The sequence below is a fragment of the Bicyclus anynana genome, chromosome 21, assembly GCF_947172395.1.
Source record: "Bicyclus anynana chromosome 21, ilBicAnyn1.1, whole genome shotgun sequence".
Lineage (NCBI taxonomy): Eukaryota > Metazoa > Arthropoda > Insecta > Lepidoptera > Nymphalidae > Bicyclus > Bicyclus anynana.
Window position 1 is genome coordinate 14,834,860 of NC_069103.1, and position 19,785 is coordinate 14,854,644.

General features: G+C 43.1%; 1 protein-coding gene across 1 annotated transcript; it reads left to right on the forward strand.

Annotated features, from left to right (window-relative positions):
• Positions 1 to 664: 664 nt before the first annotated feature.
• LOC112049380 (protein serrate) lies at positions 665 to 19,578 on the forward strand. Its single transcript, XM_052888048.1, has 5 exons — positions 665 to 1,064; positions 13,227 to 14,741; positions 15,452 to 15,584; positions 15,654 to 16,759; positions 18,790 to 19,578. The coding sequence occupies exons 1-5, from the start codon at positions 999 to 1,001 to the stop codon at positions 19,369 to 19,371; spliced, it is 3,402 nt and encodes a 1,133-aa protein (XP_052744008.1). The 5' UTR covers positions 665 to 998; the 3' UTR covers positions 19,372 to 19,578.
• The last annotated feature ends 207 nt before the right edge of the window (positions 19,579 to 19,785 follow it).

Genomic DNA, 19,785 nt, shown 5'->3' on the forward strand with positions numbered 1-19,785 from the left:
ATCCTGCGGAATCGTTGTTTCGACTGTTGTATTCTGATGAATGATACTCGTACAAAACTAAGTAAAAGTATTTACGTGTAGAATTTACAAACGAAGTTAAAGTAAAATCATGTGTATGTGTATGACAAGGATGCCTACTTTCACCGCCGGTCTTTAATATTTTTACTAAAGAAAATAGTATTTTCTGAGGTATTAGAAAACTTGGAGAGGGCAGCACGGCCATATCTCTAATTAAATAACAACCGTCAGTGTTGACGATTCAAAGTTTTTAATAAAATAAAACTTTAGTTCTTAGTTACTTAGTAAACAAAAAAAATATTTTTAGTAACTCTTTATTAATTAGGATTGATTTGATTTTTAAATGTCTTTATTATATAATATATTGTAACAGTGTTGTTAGAACAATAGACTTATAAATATTTCTTATTGCTAACATGCTATGGTCATTTGTTTGTACAGGCTTACACACCTTTATAAACATTTAGAATAATGGCAGGAAAAACAATTAGGACATAATTTACAAAGTAATAAACTAATATTAACTTGAGACATGCAGGTACCAACCTACCACTGCTAAGCGCCCGTTTGTTGCAAGCACTTATAATACATGTACATTTCTATTAATTATATTATTAATTAGGATTAATTAGGATTAGTTATCGGCTAGAGCTACACTACTAAAGGATCAATGTTGTATTAGCGAGACTGCTCGCTACAGCATCATAGCGCTCGAGACAAATGAATCCTTCGAATCGAGTATAAATCACGGCAGCGGTGCGGCCGGCGTCCGGCGCGAGGGCAGGCGGGCAGCGACAGTGTCGGGAGATGGCGGGCGCGGCAGTCCCGGCCCGAGCCCCGCGCCGACCACACGTGCGACCTGCTGCGCCAGGACGCCGCGCCGTGCGTGCTGTGCTGTGAGTGACTGCGGCCCAGTGTGCGGGGCATGCCGCGCGGCGGGCGGGCGAGCGCGCGCGCCGCGCCGGACCCTCGCTGACCCCATGCGCGCGCGCAGCCCGCGGCCCGCGCCGCTGCTGCTCGCCCTCGCCCTCGCCTGCACCCTGCAAGTACGTGCCGCCGGAGCGCTCGATCTCGATTTCTACTATTCCTCCCATCTTTACACCTAAATGTGGAACCTGGAAGTTTTCGTTTCGTAAACGACCTGCGCATACTTTAATATAATATCGTTCGCCCAAATGTTCCCTAGTTCTTAAGCGACTCGAATCGATTTGGAATTTGAATTCTCATCGTGCAGTCCCGGCGGGGACTCTAGGAATGTATGCATGCTAAGCAGTTGAAGATCCAAACAGCCAAAGTGAAAATGAAAGCTTTAAAACACCGTACCCGACACCCGACAACGTAAACCCGTTTCACTCGTAAGTTCTAGAAGACTAACAAATATAACGCCAAAACTGTGAAAAATGTTTAATACTAACTATCATTTTACGAGTAGTAGTTAGTAATTTAGTGTAACTAAAGTTGAACTTTTTTGATAAAATCATCGGCCTCAATAAAGAATAAGATGACCGATTAGTATGAGACTCGTAATAAAATGAAACACTTTAGGGAACCAGTCGTAGTCGAATATAATATTATTAGTAATCGTCAATATTAAATTAGCTGCAATAAATAACAAAGCTAAACTAGTTTCCACGGCACATTCGGACGGTTCATGTGAATCTGCTCGACTGGAATTCATTAGAATTCGAAATGATGAGCTTTGTATTCACGCTGAATGCTAAGAAGGAGCGCTGGACAAAACAGTTCTCTGACAGTCGTAACTCGCACGTCAGATGAAGAATATTCATGTTAATGTAATAATAACGCTGGTATTGTAATTCTAAAAACCGGAAAGAGCAAATGCTACATGTTTAGCTTTCTCATCTTTGAGAATTTGCTCGGAGTCAATGGTAAAGCAATTGAAAATGAACCGGACTTATGTTAAATACTTATCAATATTTATTGTAACTTATGTATAGTTAAAATTGAGGAATTTGAAAGTAGATAAGTAACCAAGCAATAAGAACACTTGTCAATAAAGCAATTACTTCAATTAAATCGGCAAACTAGGAAATGAAACAAATTTTGATCCTATGATGATATTATGGCTAACTAATGCACTGGTAATATTCGAGCACTATATATGTAAACCACCTCTTATAGGTAATCCAAGGCCCTATTGCACTAATGCCTGCTGTTGATAGTAAGCTTATTCAAAAACGTTGTCTTTGTCACTTGACATGAAGTAAAGTGACAAAACATAGGTTTAGACGTTTAGTCGATCAACGTTATCTTAATATTACAATATATAAATGCAAAAGGTCTCTCAACGAAACGAAAACGAACGAAATCTCGAACACCATTGACGTGCAAAGACGAAATTTGGCAGGGAGTTCACAGTTAGTAGACTTCTGCTAAGATCGGATTTTGCAAGAGGGCCGGATTATCGAAAGATCGATCGAAAGGATGGACAAAGTTGGTCCGCTAGTTTAAAATATAGAAGATTTTTAATATTGATATTATGGTCACTGTAATATAATATGGTGGTAAAGAAAATTATCAGATTTTTGTAAAAAGATTATAAGGATAGTGAGAATTCCTTCTTTGTAAATTGTAAAAGAATATTAACTTCAGATCACCAAAAATCACGACAATAACGTCAATGCATAATATGAAAGAATTAGATTAAATAGATTTATTAGTGATCCCTGCTTCTAATTAATATTTAACAATACCTTTATACTTAATCTCAACGAGGCAAAACCCTATATAATAATCACGGTCAAAGTTAGTTAGTTATTTACTTATTATGTGTTTAAGGAAATGCGTTTAATATTTACATTACATTTAAAGATGTAAACAAAACGCAAAGGGACAGACACTGATGACAGTGGTAAATATAGGTTACAAACAATACGTTTCAAAATCTATTTTAAAAAATTTAAACCTCAATATTTTACGAACTTACTGAATTTAGCTTTTATAATATTAGAAACATTAACGTATATAAATATTTAAATTCACATTCTGAAAGTACTTAATGGTAATGACTAAGATACGAGTATTGTTATCAATTGAAACACGCCGAGAGAAATCACGATGTTTAAAGAGATTTCCTTAAATAATTTATGCCTGCTTCAGCATGATTTCTGCTTCTGCCACAAAAAACCAATGGCTGTATTCTTAAGATTCACTGCTGCGGCATAACACACGCAAATCACCCCGCAAGGGCTCAGTGTACTTGTGATCAAATTCGTCAGATCCTCGTCGTCGTCATTAAATATCTTGGGATTCAAATTGATAACATCCTCTCTTTTAGATCACACATTGTTTTCCTTTCCAAATAAGTCAGAAAAGTCACTGGTATAATTATTGAAAAATTAAGTGACGAATCAAAGCGTCAACCTTAATAAAACTACATTTAATAATTATGCCAGACTCTTCTTGACTATTACCTTCTATCTTGGGGAAGTGCAGTAAAAACACAATGTAATGCTCTAAAAAACAAAAGTAATGCTAAAAATCCCTACAAATATTCAACTAAACTTCTTCACGTAGATAGTGGAGTGCTTACTCTTTGTATAGAAACATAGACAGTTGCTACAATCCTTAAACGTGAACTAGGTTTTTAAGAAAAATAGTCCTAGTCAATCTTTCAATAGCGAGAACTGTATTCGCTCGACGACTCACACCGTACGTCTGTGGAACAGTGAACAAGGTTGTATCAAGCTTCTGTAACCTTTGCCACATCTCGGTAAAGCGGACAAGTGTGACAATAACAACGTCGACGTCAACGTGGTTCTGAAGCAGATTTACCCAAGTTTAACTTATACAGGGTCACTGGAATTAAAGCGATCCCTAAAGGGTTATTGATAGTAACACTATCAAATTGTTTTAAGTTTATGTACCGATTTTTTCAAGAAATGTTTACTCTACTTCAATTCGGATTTAATAGTTGTTTATGGTGTCTTTAGATTAGTAATACCTATTACATAATATTAATACAAAAAGAACAGAAGTGTCGTGCCGTTTTCGAATGATAATTAAGAGAATCTGAAAATTTTAATTTTATCTGTTTCATATTCATTTAAAAAAAAATACCTGGGATTTTTTGAAGCTTAGTACACAGTTGTGTTATATTAGCTATCAAACGACGTATATCAAAATTGAAAATGTTGAAAAATGGCTGCATAAATGTACTTAATCGCGAATAAGTAATTCAAATTCAAATTTCTTTATTTGCAAATTATAAATATAACAAGAGCTGGGTACAAATGAAGAAGCATACAATTTGCTACAAAAAAAGCATGCAAATTTCAAAATATTAAACTAAATTAAATTATTTATTAAATAAACTAAAAGCTAAAGTAAGTGGTACACTAATAGTTACAAAGGTTATAATATTGTTCTTCGAAGTAAAGTTATCATGTTAAAATTTAATAACTAACTAATACTACATGATTAAAACTATAATAATTATTATGTCCGGTAACAAAATCTACAATCAATTACTTTTGTCATTTAAATAATCTTTGATAGTTTAATACCGATTTTTAGGAATAGTTCTTTTATTTCAATTTTATATATAGCAATACTAAAGTTTGTATCAGCTAATTTTCCTGGTAATTTGTTATAAATTAGAGGTACCATATGAAAAATGCTATTGTCGTATAATGCAGTTCTATGGTGATTGAAGCAGACTTTATCTTTCCTCCGTTATTTATCTGAAAACTTATTTAAACAGTTGTTTATGTAATTTGACAAATACTAAAACTTCATTAAATGTATAAACATGGACAAGTTACAATTTTAAATGTATCAAAATATGGCTTGCAGGAATCTGTGGGCTTTAAACGGCATATGAATCGTATACATTTCTTTTCGACTTTAAAAACTCTGTCTCGGTCATAGTGAATTAAAAGATAATAATTCCTTACCCCAGAAAATAATTCCTTATCGTATAGTAGCTTTTACGAATGCATTGTATGCTACAATTACTGCTGACTTGTTAACTACCTTGGACAACGTATTATACAAAGCATACGAAAATCGATTTAGCTTTAAACATAAATTGTCTTTGTTTTTCCTCCAATTCGATTCGTTATCAATATTAAGACCTAAAAAATTGTGTCTGTTGATTCCGAAAATTTCTTATATACACGTAAATAATTAATGTCTAATTGTAATTGGTTAGTTGACACTTTTTTAAATGATCTTAAATTAAAGTTCATTATCGTTCTACTAGAGTGAATATTTTTTCATAGTTTTTTGAGACGTGATTACATGAAAATTTTAGTTTTTAAATATGTTTTTGAAAATACGAGCCAAAATGCCTGTCAGCCATGACAGACATACATAAGTCACTATACCATGTAGAGTTTGACAAAAATATTAGATTACATTTAATATAACATTAGTTCGACGTTTATTTACTACATCAAGTGTGTTAGTGACGTCACAAAATGGCCGACAGCGTTTTTATTAATTGATATCGATATATTTCGGACCCTCATCCCATGTACTACACGAAATTAATATTGTTTATATTAAATTTTATATGAGTCGACTACTTCTTACGTCTATTTGCATATGTCATAATTTTCGTTTTGTCAAGATTAATAATTAAATTGTGTCAAACAATTAATAATATAACTTAAAGTATAATTTATGTCATTTTCTAATGAAATTTAAGGATCACCAAGTAACAAACAGCAGTGGGCCTAATATACTTCCCTGCGGTACCCCAGTTGTTACTGTTTTAGACTCCGACATCTATGCTGACGATTATACGAGATATCTCGATTTTATTATTATTATTATTTAACCTAGTTATTCGAGTAGTTTACTACCCTTACTGACATACCTGCAGCTCAATAAGTCGCGAAGCTGAAGTAGCAATGGGCGGGCACATAGTTCGAAGAGCCGACGGTTGTTGGAGTATCAAGGTGTTGGAATGGCGACTCCGCACTAGTAACCGCAGTGTTGGTCGACCCCAATTCAGTATATTTTTGCCTCTTATTGCCCTTTAAGGGGAGTCGTTTCTATCTATCTATCAAAATGCATTTTAATGCAATTTGAAATATAGATAGATATATTTTTTGAAATTACTTAGTGATAAAAAGACATTATTGCTCTTAATATTAGAGTTAGATTCAATGTTTTTATTTTTTTTTAAACAAAAGCCTTAAGTCGATCTTCTTCATTTGTGTCCTATAATTTAGTAACTAAATAATGAATACCTCTTGATATAATACTAGCGGACGCCCGCGACTTCGTCTGCGTAAAAATTGATGTAAACTTCTCTACCTCTACCTTACCCTGCTCGTAAACCTACCCAACCCTACCCTACCCTACCCTACCCCTACCTTACTGCTACCCTACCGCTAACGCTAACCCTACCCTCCCCCCACCTTACCCCTACCCTAACCCTACCCGTAACCTATCCATACCCTACCCTACCCTGACCCTAATCTACCCCTACCCTACCCCTATCCTACTCCTCCCCTACCCTATACGTTCCATGTCCTTCCCCTACCTCTACCTTACCCCTACCCTACACTACCCCTACCTTATCCGTACCCTACCCTACCCTACCCTACCCTACACTTACACTACCCTACCTCTATCCTACCCCTTCCCTACCCCTATCCTATCCCTACCCTCAGCAAAATTGGTCCAGCCTTTTGTGCGTGGTGCAATGACCAAAAGACTATAATTTCCCAAGCGACTTCTATGCTAATACTATAAAGAGGTAAAGTTTGTGTGGTTGTCGGGGGTAATCTCTGGATCTACTGGACCGATTTGGAAAATTCTTTTACCAATAGAAAGCTACATTATTTGCGAGTGTCATAGGCTATGTTTGGTTCTCATATTCACACGGGAACGGGAACCACGTAATTGAAACCGCGGGGCGTCATATAGCGGCATTTCTGCGACTTTCAGAAATTTTGTATTATCTCCGAAACTATATAACTAATTAACATACTGTAAAGGGCAAATCTTATCTCTATAATATCCTTGTGATTATTGAATAATTTATTTTGATAAGGATTTAAGTTTAGTTGTGTAAATAATGACGTAAACCTTAATTTAAAATTTAAATAATTTATTAAAGTACTAAAGGTACTATATCTGCTAAAATATAAAAGATAGATATATGGTGTCGCGGACTTTTTTGTAGAACTTTTAAAGGTTCAAAAAGCCTCCATACATTTATTTCAGTTATACGCAATGGTTGAGGCAGCGCATGCGAATAAGTAAGTTTTTCGGTCTGACCTGTAAGAGAAAACCCGCGATATCTCAGTAGTTATATATGATAGAAATATAAAATATAGCCTATAGCACTCCCCGATAACGAAGCATTCTACTGGTGAAAGAATTTTTAAAATCGGTCCAGTAGTTCCGAAGATTACCCCATTTCAAAAAATTGTTACAAACTTACAAACTTACAAACTTACAAACTTACAAACTTACAAACTTTACCTCTTTATAATATTAGTATAGATTTCGATAATATGTATGTGATTTATGTAGAATATTTATTAGTAAAAATTAAAACATTTTGAACTCGGAATTATTTTTCTCTCGCGTGACTGCTCGAGTCGAGGCAGTTGTCACCACTCGCTCGCTAGGCATAGGAAAATCCTTTAGCCACTTGGCAACTTAACATAGAGTTTACTCTTAATAAATGTATGCGCTTAAATAATAATCTATGCAGATTTTTCAGGAGAACAACAATGGAAATTTATTATCTCATAAAGCAATTGTTATAAATAAAACATAAATTAAATTAATAAATTGATTGAGAATCATTTAGATGTTGTTAACAATTTACCTTTTAAGGTTGTATTTGCAATGCGACTACTTGAAAAGTCCACCCAAAAGTTAAAACCAAGTTTTGGGTGTGAGTGAATTGCATTGAAATGAGTGCATTGAGGACGCTTTTTGGTCCCTGATTGTGAGTCAATTTGTTAAGGAAGTCTTTCAACTAGTAGAGTACTTTCAGCCCCTATTTCATCACCTCCTGTTTAATTGCACGATAAAACGTGTCAAGGTTGATTTTGATTAAGTTAGCGGTCGAAAATAAGACGTGCAGACTGACTGCCAGACAAACAAAATTTTTATGAATAAATATCAAAAAATAACTAGCAACTTTATCTGCATAGCAGTTTAAAAACAAGTGTGTTTTATTAGCTATCCGACGACATATTAAAAATTTAAATATGTTGAAAAATGGCAGTAAATGTACTTAAACCGGAATAAGTGAAAAATCGTAATTTTTAAAACATAGTGATTTTTTTAGCTTAAAAAATATATTTGCAATAGATTGCCACGTATTTCCTTTATGGAGTGATAGGAGGGATCATTAGCTAAAAAATAATTTTGGGGTAGACCAGGCAAAGATGTACCGATTTCGAAAAAAAAATGTTTACCTTTTTTTCAAGAAATGTAAGTAAACGTTACTTCAAAGTGGATTTAATGGTTGTTTTTGATGGTTTTTGTTTGCTAACACCATAATACGTAATAACGAAAGAACAGAGTGTGTAAAATCGTAATGCGTAAAAACTTATTTATTTTGATTGATTAAATTTAACTACTTATACAGCAGACTAGATTTTGAAAGTAAGAGTTACCATTTCTAACGCATATTTTTTCTTAATTTTTTTTCGTGTTTGTTACCTCATAACTAACTTAACTTCATAATTTCTTCACCGATTTCAAAAATTCTTTTTCTGTGTCGCTATCGCTCACTATGCTAGGACACACTAAAAACAGAAAAAAATCACAAAATCACAAAATCACAAAGTAACCTAAAAAGCGAAAAAACACATGGTATGTGCTACTGTGATTTTGTATTCACCGTGTTTTGTATGTATTATGTATGTACCGTGTTTTGTATGTATTGTATTATTCATAGTGATTTTGAAGTCAGTTTAATTTTATTGTTTAAAAGATTTTTATACTTAAGTAAGTATAAAAATCTTGTTGCTGAAGTTATAATATTTATCTGTTATTCCGATAAAGTTGCTAGATGATTTTTTGCATTTAGATACTGCACTGTTGAGCACAAATCTCCTCTCAGAATGAGAGGGGAAGGCTTAAGTCCACCACGCTGTCTGCAGATTGCTTGATTCACAAACAGAACAAAGGACCTTTCTGATTTTCCTTGTATTATTATTATTACGTATTTGTAGGTACTTGTAGTGAAATGACCATTACGCAACTACTATAACTATTTTATACTAGAGATAAGGCACTAGCGCATCAAAACTCAGGCGGACAAATGTGCATGTGTGTCCACAATCACTGACAATTGTCTTTATTCACAAATATAAAGTGGCTCAGCGAGTTATGAAGAGGGCTATATTAAGAGTTTCTCTGAAGGACATAATCCGGAACGAGGAAATCCGTAGGAGAACGAAAATAATCGATGTAGCCCAAAGGATTAGCAAACTGAAGTGACAGTGGGCGGGCCATACCTGCCGCAGAACAGAACAGAAAGTGGAGACCGCGTACCAGTAAGCGTAGTGTAGGACGCTCACCAGCTAGATGGTCCGACGACATCAAGAAGGTGGTGGAAAGTTGCTGGACGAGGAAGGCGGTGGATCGTGTGTGGTCGCGCTTTTTAAAACATAATATAGCCTATAGCCTTCCTCGATAAATGGGCTATCTATCCCAGAAATTATTTTTCAAATCGGACCAGTAGTTCCTGAGATTAGCGCGTTCAAACAAACAAACAAACAAACAAACAAACAAACAAACTCTTCCGCTTTATAATATTAGTATAGATTGGTCGCCTTACGTAAGTGAATTAACGTAACATACTAAAATAAATAAAGAATTAGTGGCTACAGTAAATTCTAAGCATTATTGCACTATCAAAGCGGTTAAAGCAAGTGCTCGCCGGGAATTCCCTGGGCGCTCCCCGTGGATACTCTTCGGCATCAGCGAGTGTGTTTAGATGATGCCATCGCTATCCTCCTCCTCCCCCACAGAAGGCAGCTTCAGCTCACCGTTGTCTTCCCGTTCCCTTCGGGCGGACGCTGTCGAGGTCGGGCGGCTGCGTCGGCAGCTCTTCCCGCTGCGCCGCGAAGGCGTGTGCTCGTCCGCCCGCGCCGCGCCGGCGCCGCAGGGAAACCGCTTCCGGCGCGCGCGGGGCGCCGCCGCTTCCGCTCCCAGGCGCGCGCTCCTCCAATTAAAAGCGCACCGACACTCGCTCGGCGCTAAACCGCTCGAACTATGTAAACTAATGAATTGCGCACGTCCACCTCGTGATTTGTTCGTACGACGAGGTGTCACGGCGGGTCGCTCTCTCGCGGGGTTCCCACGCGCGCGGCGGCGCTGCTGTCGTAGGAGCGAGACACTCATCAACTATCAGATGACGGTTGTTTTGCGACTTGCTAACAACGAGTCACGATGACCGGCGACGTACGCTGCTGTATGTCGTCGTATCTATCGTCGTCGTCGCCATTTTCTATTGAAATCACTATCAATTCCAATGAAACTATTTTATCATTACCGTTTCTACGTATTATTCAATTTCTTTAATGGTTAGATACATCATCCTCTCTTTTTAAGGATTATAATGGATTTTTTTCCACTATAATTATTAATACGTTTGTTGACGTTGTTGTCAATAGATAATTCAAAACAAATCGATCTTTAACCGCTGGATACCAACAAAAACCAAATTACACAAGAGAATATACATACATAGAAAGTTAACATAAAATTGGGAATTTGATCATTTTATTGCAACATTTTTTCTGACTTAATTCAAGAAATTTTATTACGTTTAGACGTTACGTTTACGTTTACGTTTGAAATTTCGTTAACAATATTATTTTTTTATACCTCACGTTAATATATTACTCTATATTAATTGCGCTACAAAATATCAAAACCTTTTACACTTACGATAAAGATATCATATAATCAAAGAATTTACTGTCCGTTGGTATCAACCCATTTCATCTGTCCCCCCATAATTGTTATCGTTAGTAAAACGATTTTTTTATCCTTTGAAAGTGTTACTTGTACTAATTTTACATTTACGATTAAATTATTGTTTATTCTAATTTGACGGTCATATGTCGATTTGTACCTCCCCCCGGTGCTTTAGAGGAAAGAGACTCATCGGATAGACTTTACATTTGTGTACAAGTGTGAGCGAGCCCGGCGCGCGTTGAGATCTTTTGCCGCGCGCCCGCGACGCTACTCTACTGGTCTAATGCCTAGTTCGGACTACTTTTTTAGTATTGTAGTCGAGTACGAACAATTTTTAAATTTACCGCCCAGAAATTGTTTGTACTCGTAAAATACTAAAGTAGTCCGAACTAGGCCTAAGAGCCGGTATTAGAAATACATATATACCTTCATTATTGTTCGTGCCTTTCCAAAAGTTTACAGTTACTCACTAAAGCTTAGTAATTGCTATTCATAAAAACAAGGGGTTTGCAAATAACCGTGGTGTCATACACCCGACCGTGAAACAATCCATCAATTGTCATCTCACGCGCGTGTGAAAACATTTGTTGGTCTAACTAAATAAAATATGAAAAGAAAAAAGAGAGGAGTAATCTTAAAACCCAAATTTCGCTAATAATGATTCTTTTCGAGTAATTGTTGGAACAGAATTTTAGTCACAAATATCTTTTGTTACTTAAGTAAGATTGGTTCAGCTAAGATCGTCAGTCGGGTTAGTCCGTCAGTTTCGCATTTTCATACACAAACAGAGCTGGTTCACCAACCGATCAATTTGGAGCAAAATAGTTTGGCCTTGTAACTTAAATACATATAGATTTATGTAATAAACCTGATATTAATTATTCAAAAAATGGCCGATGAGACCATTGAATGAAAATTTAAATAAACTGTGCCGATCTAACTGACTAAATAACTGACCTTAATTCAATTTTATTTTATTAAGAATTATTAATTATGTTATTTAAGTTTTATTTATTATCAAGGTATTTTAAAAAATAAATAAATGATTTATTACTTTATTTTTACTTTACTTGAACAATATTACTTGTAATTTTAAAGACTCTACCGCCAGTTCGCTTAACAATTGCTCTTTTAAAATATTGGTTAATTACATTTCAAGTTTTACTTTAAATAATGAAGAATTATCGAAACAAAATAATCATCAATATAAAACACGAAAATAATAATAAATGTAAATGACTTATTATGTTCCCCGTAATGTTGTTTGAGTTTCAGTTTAATAGAACATTACTCGTGACGTCATCGTTGGAGACCTAACCTTTGAAGTTTGTCATAAACATTCATATTTGTTTGTATTTTCATTTACACTTTCTTAATTAATACATAAAGACTTATTTAATCAAAATAATAAATAATATTTAATATTTTAAGTATATTGTACTTAAAATATTAAATATTATAATTATATATAATATAATAAAGCTTCTACAATTCTACCATCGCCAAGTTTTTACTTCAACAATCCGTTATTTATTAGTGATAACACAGTGACACATTGCAAATAGGTTGCCTGTTAAATTGCGGCCAGACACATTTTTTATACAAAATCTAGAAAACCATGAACTAGATCAAAGGCAACTTAATACAGATAAATTAAGCATAAAATAAGCTTACAGTTGACATATTGCAAGACTCAATACGATTATTACGTCTACAATACTTATAAATAAACAACATGACATCATTGCACTATCAAAGCGGTTATTTACTGTTTATATCTGACAGCTCCACAGTTCCAGTATCAAAGCAGACAACCGTTACGTTACGTAACGTTTTCAGTTGTGTTGGGTATTCCCTTAATATTATAATATTACTACGCCTTGGGCTTGGCACCGCCTTAAAACTGATCAGAATGTAACACATTCGATGTTATTTCTCGCTTTTCAGTTTAATAGAAATATTTTGAGATCACACACAGAAATATTATTTTGAGAGGGCTGCCAGACACCATCCACCCCAAGAAACTAGTGGTTGAGGCTTTGAACTACACCCCCGCACTCAACGCCATTGTTGATGTACGCCCGAAATACGTCCTTTACGGTCCTGACGATTATGACGAAATACACAAGCTACACAACGTCTTCGCCGGCGAAGATGTGACGCCCTCTGTCGTCGTCTGTCTCTTCTGCTTCTACTTCGGGCTCCATCAGACGATGCTTCTGCGTTCGTCCAAAACGACCACTTACACAATCAAAAAATAAACCATGCGTTGTTTGTTGCAGCGCGCGGCGGGGGCGGGCGTGTTCGAGCTGCAAGTTCTCGAGTTCTCCAATTACCGGCTGCAGCTGGCGTCGGGCGCGTGCTGCGGCGCCGCGGACGCCGCCGGTGCGCCGGGCGCCGCCGCCGCCGCCGCCGCCTGCGCGCAGCCGTGTCGCACGCGCTTCACGCTGTGCCTCAAGGAGTACCAGTCGGCCGCCGCGCCCGGCGCCTGCTCCTTCGGCCGCGCCGCCTCGCCCGTGCTGGGCACCGACTCCTTCACGCTGGCCGACCCGCTCTACACGCTGGCGCTGCCCTTCTCCTTCCGCTGGACGCGCTCCTTCACGCTCATCCTGCAGGCCTTCGACGACGCGAGCGCCGCCGAGCCCGCCGACGACGCCGGCCTCATCGAGGAGGCGTGGTGGTCGGGCATCGTGGAGCCGGGCGCCGAGTGGCACGCGCTGCGGCACGCGGGCGCCGCCGCGTCCGTGGCGTACCGCGTGCGCGTCACGTGCCAGCCCAACTACTACAACTCCACCTGCACCACGTTCTGCCGCGCGCGCGACGACAAGTTCGGCCACTACTCCTGCACGCCGGCGGGCGGCAAGCGCTGCCTGCCCGGCTGGCAGGGCGACAACTGCGAGCGGCCCCAGTGCAAGGCGGGCTGCCACCCGGCGCACGGGCGCTGCGACGCGCCCGGCGAGTGCGCGTGCCGGCCCGGCTGGCGCGGCGAGCTGTGCGCGCAGTGCACGCCCTACCCCGGCTGCAAGCACGGCTACTGCAACGGCTCCTCGTGGGACTGCACGTGCGACACCAACTGGGGCGGCATCCTGTGCGACCAGGACCTCAACTACTGCGGCACGCACGAGCCGTGTCGCCACGGCGGCACCTGCGAGAACACGGCGCCCGACCAGTACCTGTGCACGTGCGCCGACGGCTTCTCGGGCGCCGACTGCGAGCGCGTGGACAACCCGTGCGCGCCGCAGCCCTGCGCGCACGGCGCCTGCGCGCTGGCGCCCGGCGCGCCCGGCGGCTTCGCGTGCGCCTGCGAGCGCGGCTGGGCGGGCGCGCGCTGCGACGTGGACGCCGACGACTGCGCCAGCGCGCCGTGCCGCAACGGCGCCACGTGCCGCGACGCGCTGGACGCCTTCGCATGCGAGTGCGCGGCGGGCTGGCGCGGGCCCGCGTGCGCTGACGACGTGGACGAGTGCGCGGCGGGCGAGCTGGGCCCGTGCGTCAACGCCGCCGCCTGCAACAATACGGCGGGCGGCTACGCGTGCGCCTGCCTGGCCGGCTGGACGGGCCGCGACTGCGAGCTCAACGTGGACGACTGCGCCGGCCAGTGCCTGCACGGCGCCACGTGCATCGACCTGGTGGACGACTTCCACTGCGCGTGCGCCGCGGGGTACGCGGGGCGCACGTGCGCGCGCGACGTGGACGACTGCGCGGCGCGCCCGTGCCGGCACGGCGGCGAGTGCGTGGACCTGCTGGACGCCTACCGCTGCATCTGCCCCGTGGGCTTCTCCGGCGCCGACTGCGAGGTGCGTGCCGCGAACGCTGCGACCGAACTGACCACCGCTAACCACTAACCACTAACCACAACGACTAACCACTAACCTCTGCTTCTAGCTGCCCTCCTGCGCGGGACGCTACTGCCCGGTGAGTGTCTATGAGTGCTTGTACACGCTAACTAATTCCACCACTAACTAATTTTTGCGAGTTTTTGAACGCTATGTATTTATTAGTTTCACGTATATGTTTGCATGTTTAATCTGTACTATCTTACTATCTCATCAAAATATCGATGATGATGTGAAAATGGGAGCCAAATTCTATATCACAGATGTGTGTCGTTATCGATTATGCCAACAAAAGAAATGATATCTAAGTGGGTGCTGAACTCTATAGATTATAGAACTTAGAATACGGGGCATTTCACGCCAAACCGACAACGAAAAAAAAGTGAAGTCTTGTTTGTTTATATGGTGGTTTGTAGTTCTAATAGATATATATATACGTGTGCCAATTATTTTTTTGTACGAATTAGCTTATGGCTAGTATTTATCAGCCAATAAAATCCTTAAAATACTTACGTGCATATAACAGAACCATTCCTCATTTACATTGACAACGCAGAGAGCGTCGTTTTTGGTGCGTTTCTGTTGGAATATTCTTGCGTTTCGTGAGCGACTGTCGCGTGCGGCGTGCGCGAGTGCACAGTCGCAGGCGCTGACTGTGTGTGTGTGCGCAGGACGACCGCGACCACTGCGCCGACGCGCCGTGCGGCAACGGCGCGCCGTGCTACACCGCGCAGAGCGACTACTACTGCCACTGCGCGCCCGGCTGGACCGGCAAGAACTGCACGCAGCGCGCCGCCCGCGAGCGTGAGTGTCCGCGTCCTCGACAGCGACAGCGCGCCCGCCCGCAGCACTCCAGCCTCCCTCTGTCCACAGAGCCGGACGTGTGCGCGTCCAGCCCGTGCCGCAACAACGGCTCCTGTGTGCCGGGCCCCGCCGGCCCCGTCTGCGCCTGCGCCGCCGGCTGGACCGACGCCACCTGCTCCTCGCGCCTCGAGCCGCCGTGCGAGCCCGCCTGCGCGCACGGCGGCTCCTGCGTCGGCGAGCCCGCGCCGCACTGCGCCTGCCCGCCCGGCCGCGCCGGCGCCGCGTGCGACGCGATCGCCGCGCCCGCCGCGCCCGCCGCCGCCTGCTCGTGCCTGCACGGCGGCTCGTGCGTGGCGCGCGACGGCGCCTGGGCCTGCGTCTGCCGCGCCGGCTGGGAGGGCGCCCGCTGCGAGCGCGCGGCGCCGGGCTGCGCGTCCCAGCCGTGCCGCCACGGCGCGCGCTGCGTCGGCGGCGACGGCTGGTGGGCCTGCGAGTGCGCGCCGGGCTGGGCGGGCGCCGACTGCGGCGAGCCGGCCTGCGAGCCCGCCTGCCCGCCGCCCGCGCAGTGTCTGCCGGCGCCCGGCGGCGGCGCGCCGCGCTGCGTGTGCCCCGCGCAGGGCCGGGCGGCGCGCGGCTGCCTGGAGCTGCTGGCGGGGCTGGGCGCGGAGGGCGGCGCGGCAGCGGCGGCGCCGGGCGCGTGCGGCGCGGACAACGGCACGTGGTGGTGGGGCTGCAACGCGTGCCGCTGCGCGGCGGGCGCGCCGACGTGCACGCGGCTGTGGTGCGGGCTGGCCGACTGCCTGGCGCCCGCGGCGGCGCCGTGCCGCGCGGACGAGGTGTGTGTGCCGGCCGCGCCCGCGCTGTGCCTGCGCGCGCCGTGCGCGGCGCCGGGCGAGTGCCGGCGCGTGGCGGGGCGGCGCGTGGAGCCGCCGGCGCTGCCCGCGCCCGCCGCGTGCTGGCCGGGCGCGCGCGGGCCGCCGCCGCCGGGCTGCGCGCGCGCCGAGCTGCGGCTGGCGCGCGAGCGGCTGCTGGCGGGCGCGCACGTGGAGCGCGCGTGCGGGGCGCTGCGGCGCGCGCTGGCGGCGGCGCTGGCCGCGCGCGAGCCGCCCGCGCCGCCGCTGACGCTGCTCTGCGACGTGGCGCCCGACGACGAGGACGCGCTCGACCTCGCTCTCGTCAGTACTTGACTGCTTTTTTTTAATATAAATAATTTCCTCGAAATAATACCCGTTTACGTGCAGTGGCACTAGATGGCACCACTTACACTTTACATTACGCTACGGCTTAATAATATGATAATAATAATAATTAATTTATTGCACTTTTTAATTCACTTTCAGTATTGTGATATTGTTTATATTTGATTAACAGGATGGTGTCGTCTGCAAAAGGATACATTCATGATTCGTAGCATTAGGCAAATCATTAATGTAAAGGAGAAAAAGTGAGGGTCCGAGAACACTGCCCTGTGGTATTCTAAATCTATTTTCTCGATAACACGAGAGAAATATTGTATTAGTAGTATCTTCAATGTTACAAATTTCCACACATTGTTTTCTATCATTTAAATATGATTCAAACCAATCATGTGCTGGTCCTCTTATGCCATAATGTTCCAGTTTCTTGAGCAGTGTATTGTGTTCAACCAAATCAAACGCTTTGCTCATATCAAGATATACTGCTATGGAAGCAATACTAAGGCTTTCTGTCACAATTTTTATTAACGTTAAGCACGCCAATGTAGTGGCTTATAATATAATTTGTAATGAAAATAAATCGTTTTTAAAATATCACAAGTCGACAAAAAGTTGTATAATTGTAAATATTGAACATGACCCTTTCCCATGTAATGTGTGGTCTTTTTTTTTTTTTTTTATTCTTTACAAGTTAGCCCTTGACTACAATCTCACCTGATGGTAAGTGATGATGCAGTCTAAGATGGAAGCGGGCTAACTTGTTAGGAGGAGGATGAAAATCCACACACCTTTGGGTTTCTACACGGCATCGTACCGGAACGCTAAATCGCTTGGCGGTCTGAAAGAGAACTTATTATCCGGAATTATTCCGGAAGCTGTAGTTTTATGAAAGCACTGGTATTTTGTTTTGTCTATATTCAGCGTCAGCAAATTGTGGCTAAGCCATAAAACAGATATTCCCGACTGTGTATTTCGATAAGTTTCTTCCCAAGTGATTCCATGGAATAGTAAGGCAGTATCATCGGCGTAACAGATGATGTCAGCGTTTTAAGTGGTATATGTATATCCTTAATGTATACCGGGAAGTAGGTCAAATTAAGATTCAAAGATTTTCTTACACAAATACCTAACTATATATATATAAATAGCTAATATAATATATATAAATAGCTAATTTAATGCGTGTAAAATCATCAAATTCAACCTAAAATATCTATAAAAATAATCAGCTTATAGTCGGGTGAATATTGGGGATGATGACTAGATTTGAATATATTGATTTTTATGATACATTCGGGTACATAAGGTCAATGTTAACTAATTTATACATAAAAAGCAAAGATTGACTGGATATTTGCAAAATAAATAAGATTATAAAATTTCAAAATCTACTAAAAATATTTTATCGTAATTAGATGAAAATTCATACAGTTTTAGCTTCCTTACATTAAATGTGACATTTTTTAATAAATGAACTATAAACATATACACAATAACAAAGATATTAGTAATTTTGTTTAAACGCCCATACAAATCTAACGATCATTAATTGCCTACGACGTCATAAGTTCGTACCATTTTGTATGGGGCGTTCTTCAGGGATCCTCGGCAGCGCCGCAAATATGCCCCTTTAAATCCCTGTAGCTCCGAATGTAATGATCGCAGATACCCTGTTACTTTTACAAAATAGCTTTACTATTAGCATACTCTTAATTTATATACAATTTAAAAAACTGTCATCATCCCTATTACTGATAGGTTTATCTGAACAACAAAAAAAAAAGTTTTTAAATCAAGATCTGCAGGAGACATGATTCCTCCCGCTGTGTATCTACCACACCACCGGCCGAACTCCACAGCTGGCTCCTACAGTGTATACAGTACTCGCAGCGTTCCTACAGTGAGGTCGTTCTGGCTATGGCAGAAATCTCGCTCTAGACTTGGAATTTCCAAAATTGCATTCTGATTCCGTAAACCGAGAGTTGAAATGTTTTAATGAATTTCTGCAGTGGGTCGGCGAAGAGGAGGAGGGCGGAGACGCGAGCGCGCTGGCGGCCGCCGTGCGCGCGCTCAGCGAGCTGGTGGCGCGCCGCCGCCTCGCCGCGCACCCGCTGCTGGCCGCCGCGCTGCGCCTGCGCGTGCTCGCCGCCGCGCCCGCGCCCGCGCCCGCGCCCGGCGGCGGCGCGCTGCTGGCGCTGGCGGCCGGCGCGCCGCTGCTGCTGCTGGGCGCGGGCGCGGGCGGCGCGCTGCTGCTGCGCCGGCGCCGCGCCGCCGCCGCCGCGCGCGCGCGCCGCTGCTGCGACGAGGAGAAGTCCAACAACCTGCAGAACGAGGAGAACCTGCGGCGCTACGCCAACCCGCTGCGCGAGGAGCCCCTGCGCGCGCACTCGCTGTACAAGGCGCAGAACGCGGACGCGCGCAACCACACGCCGCCGCGCGACAAGGAGCTCACCAAGCGCGCGCTGCCGCCGCCCGAGCCGCCGCCCGCCGCCGCGCCCGCGCCCGCCGCCGCCTCCGCGCCCGCCTCCGCGCCCGCGCCCGCGCCCGCCGCGCGCCACCCGCCGCCCGAGCGCCTCACCGTGCTGGTGTAGGAACTGCCTGCTATTTATTGTGTCGTGGAGTGATCGTGAAGTGTAAATAATATGTATTTTTGTAAATAGTGTTACAGAGTGAACTGAGGAAAGCGAAAGTGCGCCGCTCGACTCGGGTCGAGAGGTCGAAGTGTGGTTTTTTAATATTTGTAAAGAAGGTTGTAAATTTTAAAAGAAAGTCGTTATAATAAAAGTTGATAAATCTAGCGTAGAAATTTATTCATTCTCCCCACTCCGCCGAAACATATTAACAACATTATACGTAACATTGAAAGTTACGTATAATCGCGCTCTCAGAATACGTATAATGCCAAACCATATTCAAAGACTCTATTCGCTTGAGTTGAGTTCGAATTTTTTTTGAAATTAAGTCGAAGTAGTTCGAAAAAAGCGAAAAATACGAAATTCAAACTA